Here is a 6504-nt window from a genome sequence, read left to right on the forward strand (position 1 = left end):
AAATAGTTTTCCTGGATATTAGATGATTTATTAGAAAGTAAATATTTTTTGTACAAAATTTAGATTACTTCCTAAAAAGTAATTTCTTGTTTAAGAATATTAGATGACTTCCTAGAAAGCAATCATTTTCTTATATAGTATATGAGTTCCTACCAAGCAAATAATTTTGGATGAATTTTTCTTGCGATGGTTAAAACCAAGTAAATACTTTGTATGAATACTTGATGGGTTCATGGTAAATAAAAAAATTATATTTTTTTAGATGTACCTAGCAAGTTAATGTGTTGCTATGAATTCAGATGACTTCGTAGCCACAAATAGTTTTTTTAATGAATTGTGCATGTGTTTGTAGCAAGTAAATATACATTGTTGAAGTTTTAGATGAGTTTTTATGAAATAAAATAAATATTATGAATTTAGATGACTTCCTAGCCACGAATATTCTTTTACGAAGTTTTTACCAAGCGTAATCATGGACATGCACGTTGCATTGATCGATCTATGCACTCAGCAATCCTTGTAAGCATATGTCTAGATGTCGTACACTGCTAGGCTGGTTTAATTAATCAGCCCTTGGCCCCTCAATTCATAGCTAAGGCTAAGCAAGTCACGAATATTCATATTCTTATATACATAGAATTCCCCTGTAGCTAAGCTATCAAATATTATCTCCAACTCTACCCCAAGGCAGCTTATACGAAGATACTAGATACTAACCTCCGTATGTGCATACTAAATCTGTAAGAGACTGGGGAACTTTTTGGTCGATCGAAATTTCTGGTTACCATGCAAAAATAATATATTCCCTTACTAATAAAGTGACCCTACCGACAAAAAAGGGATATATTTGAATTTCAAATTTCATAACGTGTCAAGTAAATTTGTATGCTATCACTGTGTATCAGATGATAACTATTGGGTGCTGACTCGAGCACGATCGATGGTTGGATGCTAAATTCTCTCTGCTACTATGCTTCTTCTTTTTTAAAATAGGGCAGAATACTTCCCATTTTCATTAACAGAGAAGAAGGTTTTACAGCATTTCCCTAGGGAAAGCCCTGTGACTTTTGAAGTTTAGCCTACTCTTCTGAAATTACATTACTCGGAATTTCGTCGTAGCTAGTCTCCAAGATTTGGCCTTGTATTTGATTCTAGAGATGACGATGTTCACGGTTGAGGATGTGTAAGCAAAACTCTAGCATTTCGGTCTATCGAAATTTTGCACGAGATGAGCATGATAATTGAGGCGACCGGCTTCCTTTCCATCCCTTTGAAGTGCAAGCTTTGTCCATGAAATGTTTGACGTCAGGTTCGTTGGTCCAAAGCTCCGGAGCCATGCCCTAAATACCACTCCAAGCAAGGATCTCCTTGCAAATTTTAACAGTGAACCTGAAATATTAGAGAAGAAGGGCTGCCAATTCATCCACATGTTGCAGAGGGGGCAACTCCCACAATTTTTCCACCATGTCCACCAGTTTGGCCACAATTTAGAGTTTATATTGTTTTTTTCTTAGCAAGACAACTTTGGAAGCCTCTCAAAGAACACATTTTGGAAGCATTCTTCTGTACGTCTTACAAGCTTTTATGGCTAGTGTGCACCAGGTGTGCACAAATGTCGGTGAATACAGTACACCCGTGAGAAACAAAAAAAACCTGCCACCCTTTATTCAAACAATTGACAAATTTTTGTGGCCATATCTAAGGATATGACCCAGAAAAGACCAAATCTGAAAGTTACAAGACAAAATACAAAACACCACCACGTTTGTAAACAAAATATTTCAAATAGAAATAACAACAATACCAACAACAAAACCACAATTAAAAAAGATCACGATGACAGTGCCAACAACCACATGAAGTACTTCTCGTCACGTTATCGGGTACAGGTATACAACATCAACAAACTCCTGATGGAATTATACATCGGCAATAAAGTTTGCATTAACCTGTATGAGATAATGGAAAATTATGAGTAAAGTATCTCACTTACTGCATACTATGTTGCAAAATAATAGACTGGGTCCAAATTTCATAGAACCGCTAATAATCAACTGTGGAACTTACATATCTATTTGTATAATGTTTAAGACAATTGACTAAATATTTAATAGAATACTGCAAATATATATAATTGTTGTAATTTGCACCTGATCAAACTAAAAAGTCTAATGTTAGTTATCTAAGATTCAAAAGTTTGATTATACTCTAACAAGAATGTGAATTAGATTAAAATAGACAAAGGTTTTGTAGTTATGAAATAAAAAATTGTTACATTGAAAATTGAATGATGGTATAGTATATGAGACGTGGCTACAGGTCCCTGAGCTACCTATGATCTATAAAATATTCGCTTGGACACTTGAAGATTAATCCCAAATGTATTGCTTCATTTGGTGTGGGTGAATATTTTCCTATAACTCTAACTTTTCTACATGGTAGTATATGAGACTTGGGTATAACTAAATCCATGAGTTTCTCTATCATAGTAGAAATTAGTGTTTCAAAGACAATAATTGACTATTTTCATGCATGTGTAGACCAAATGGAGAAATCAGTAACATAGATTTGTTTTTTAAAATTCTATTTACCGCTGGTGGGGAGTAGAAAGCATGAATATCAAGCTGTCTATAGTTTTCATTTATCGACGTTGTCGGCGTTGGGGGTACTATTTTGTGCTTGATGGTGCCATCTGCCCTAGCCAATTCTCCAGTGCCACCAACAATAGCCCACTGGCCTTGTGCATCAGTGATCCCCATGACTTGAAGTGTGGAGCCATTAAACCTGTACACATTAATACGATATGTCAAAGTTTTGATTAAAAAATCTTAATATCCTTCTAAGACTAGAATATATGTAATCAAGCAATGTAAATCAGCTGCAAGTCAAGCGCATCCCGTGGCTGGAGTTCAACACAAGAAACGTAGGTAACTTATTGCAAACAACGTATAAGAAAAAATACCTTGCTCCCTCAAACACTATGCTGAGAGAAGTGAACCAGTCACCAGCCATCATGTGTGTGCCTCTTGCATGAGCAACAATATTTGCGGTGGGTACAGGTGCATCAAGCACAGCCCAATTGTTGACGACGATTTCACCAAACTTTGTGATATTGTTCACTGGGGGAACTGCCTGCTCTTGGTTCCTGTTATCCCCTTTACCAATTTGGCGCGCGTACAAGGTCCAAACTATCTCTGTTTCACAGCTAGTAGGGCATGAAGAGCATAGACTCACCATGGCGCCTAGAATGAAACTGGAAACGAGTAGCAGGGACAGAGCACTTTTAGGAGTCCTGGCCATGGCTTTGGGAGGAGGAGCAGGAGGGAGATGCCTTTAAATGCTTACTGCTTCTTTCTTTCTTGTGTGCTGTGAGAGATAGTGAACATGAGGGTTCCATTTATAGACTTCAAGGACTAATAGTGTTAGTGTGACACCATATATTATCACTGAATGACCATGGAGGGCGTCCGTCGTTCTTTTTTCTGTTTTATTGTAGTCGGACAACCTTTCAAGGAAAGAAAGCTCCAAAGATCCATGTGAGATGTATGATACTTTGGAGTATTATAGAGTACACAGGAGGGTCGTTAGAGAAAAGAAAACCTGACTGAACAAATGCTGCTAGTACACTGAACCAATTGCAGCTCGATCCCCGCGTTTGCTTCAAAAAAAGTAACATGCATGATGATGACCGATATGTGATCGTATATGCTTAAATATTTAGTCTTCCGTCATTCATATATGTGAGTTTTTTTCGAGATAGGATTTCAGCCTCTACATCAAAACGATGCACACAGCCTTTGACATACGTGAGTGTGAGGAGATATTTATGGATCAAAACTAGTGAAAAAAATATATAAAGACGTGTAGTATATTTTGTTTCGGGGGAAACAATCGGAAACACACAAACTAAAATCCCGCAGGCAGTGGGATGGAATTTAAACTCTTGGCCTACTCTCCATCGCTTGGTAAAAATATGAGCTATCACGGCAAAGCCATTTTTGCGTTCGGCGGAGGCCATCGCCATCCCTAATTCCCCTTGGCTACATGTCCGCGGTCTAGAAGAAAAAGCGGATAATTTCACTTTCCAACCTCTGCACCAACTAAGGATGCACACAACTATTTGGTATGAGTACTAAGATTTTTAACTTGGTTAATATTGAAGTATAGTTATTAACATATATTACATGAGTACCAAGATTAGCCTGGGCCTCAAGTATAAATGATAACCTAAATTCACGTCCGTGAGGATTTGAACTCAGGTGCTGAGTTTGTACATCCACCCCCCAACTAGAAGCGACTCCCGTAACCCTCTTGTGCCGCCCCCACGTGGCGGCTGGGGGAACCCTACCGCAACCGCAGCCGCCTCCCCCTCTCCCCTCCCCTCCCTTGCCGCCGCCAGGGGGCGCGGTTAGGCAACGCCGGGCCGACGCCACCGGCGGCGGGGATTCCCTCGTCCTCTCGCTCGTGGGGGTCAGGCGCGGGTCACCCTCCTCGGGCCAGGGCGTGGCCCTATCGTCGGGGACCTCAGTGGAGGTTCCTGGCATCGGCTCAACGGCAGCATGACGGACGACGAGGCGGTGGTGTGCCCTGCCGGCGGCGGAGGGAGGGGTAGGGGCGAGCTGCAGGGGGAAACCCTAGGTCCTCTTCTCCTCGCCTCTCGGCGGCCCGCGGTGGAGGGATGGCTCCCGGCTACGGCGGAGCCCAGGCGTGTGCGGTGTCTCCGAACTACGCGATCTGCACTTAGTGTCTCCGGCGGCAGCCTTGGCCGGCCTGGGATGGTCGCCGGCGTGGGGGCGCGACCTGAATAAAGGCGGCAGTCGTAGGATTCCAACTTGCGTCAAGATGATAATCTACCAGAGGTGTGTCCCCATTGATCTGGCTAGAGTGACGGGTTCCGGAAGGCGCCGTCGGCAATCTTCCATGGGCGATTCACGCCTGGAGACTACTGGATCGGGTGGGATTCGTTCGTGCACACCCGTGTTTTACTGTGGCCATTTGGTTTCAGAGAGAGCGCTTCGAAGCACTGCTGGCTGTTAATATCATGGGGCATGTTCTCGTTCCATGGTGCTAGCAGCGAATGTCATGAAGGCCGAGATCTGAGTACTAGCAATGGAGGTTCCAATCTTTGGGGCGAGGAGAAGTTGGCTTGGTGTTTCATGACTTGGAGCAGCGGCATATAAGTGGGGGCGACTGCACAGGAGAAGACCAAAGTCTTACCTTTCAGGGTGAAAATCCAAGGTCTGATCTTAATTGGTTGTGTCTGGCAATGGCCTTGTTGAAGGCATTGTTTTGAGAGCGAGGACCTTCTTCAGGGTGAAAATCCTGATCTTTGATCGTGCGACGACAACGATTGTGCAATGTTTTCTTCTTGGAGGCGCCGCTTTTGAAGAAGTTGGATTTATGGTGCTATCTTGGTGATGTTAGTGCTGCTGTTTTAAGGATTAAACCACCGTAGCGGGACTTTTTGTTGTTGTTGTGTGCATCCGTAATACCGCTAGAGCAATGCGTTGTTGCAGAGGCTAGGTGTAATTGGTATCTCCGGTATTATTATATGCTCTTTGTCGAAAAAATGTCCGCGGCCTAGGCGGCCGCATAACCAAATCAACTCCTCAACTCATCATGCTTTATTGCCTCCGTGTTGTACAGGAAACCGAGGGCAGATGACTACCGCGTTGTCAAATGTGAAGTTGTTTGGCATTGATTTTGCACTCTCGCTCGAGGCGTCACGTATCGATCGCACACAACAGACGCATCTTTCTACAGAACCTGGTGACCTACAATTAGGTGATGATCTACATGTACTCATGTGGTCTCCGTGATGGATTACTCCGGCCCAAAGAGGGAGTCCAGAGAGGAAGTCTTATATGGCTGGAAGCCTGGAAGCGCCACGGCATGTGCAAGAGCTCGTGATGGGTCAGACGAACTTGGATGGAGGTGGACAAAAGGAAGTATTGTCGTTTCCTTTTCTAATCTATTGTTGTCTGACACCCTTTGGAGAAATGAAGTGCCAAATTTGAAAATAATTATGTATGATTTATACAGGAGGATCAGAACGAATACCACTGCGCCACTTGCAAACCTACTGATATTTGTCTTCTAGGAAAGATGAACATGGCCGCAGCATCTTATCTTGTTATACATAATCGGAGAGTAGGAAGCAGATTCGTCAAATTGTATCCCTTTTCACAGCTGCCCCCTGATAATATATTAGTTAACAGATATGGAAGCAGTTTCGTCATTTTGTATTATTTCTCGTAGCTGGCCCGATGTTAATAGTGCCAACAAGCAAGATTAGTATTTAATGGTTGAAATAATAAGGACAAACCCACTACAAAAATAAAGAACACTGATGCCATGGATGAGGATAACAGATACGTGATGGTATATGCTTCAATATTTTGTATTTCCACACAACACTGATGAATTATTTATTTAAGGACGCCAAGGACTGGTCTATCCTCGGCGATTAAAATGTATTTTCTTTCAGCTTGCGCTTCCATAGAC

At 42.2% G+C, this 6504-nt stretch overlaps 1 protein-coding gene across 1 annotated transcript; it reads right to left on the bottom strand.

Annotated features, from left to right (window-relative positions):
* Positions 1-1641: 1641 nt before the first annotated feature.
* Positions 1642-3358, bottom strand: LOC127348137 (uncharacterized). Its single transcript, XM_051374230.2, has 3 exons — positions 2963-3358; positions 2592-2784; positions 1642-1949 (listed from the first exon to the last, which is right to left on the bottom strand). Exons 1-3 carry the CDS (start codon positions 3298-3300, stop codon positions 1920-1922), a joined length of 561 nt encoding a protein of 186 aa, XP_051230190.1. The 5' UTR covers positions 3301-3358; the 3' UTR covers positions 1642-1919.
* Between the last annotated feature and the right edge of the window lie 3146 nt (positions 3359-6504).

Source organism: Lolium perenne, chromosome 4, assembly GCF_019359855.2.
Source record: "Lolium perenne isolate Kyuss_39 chromosome 4, Kyuss_2.0, whole genome shotgun sequence".
In the NCBI taxonomy this organism is placed as follows: Eukaryota; Viridiplantae; Streptophyta; class Magnoliopsida; order Poales; family Poaceae; genus Lolium; species Lolium perenne.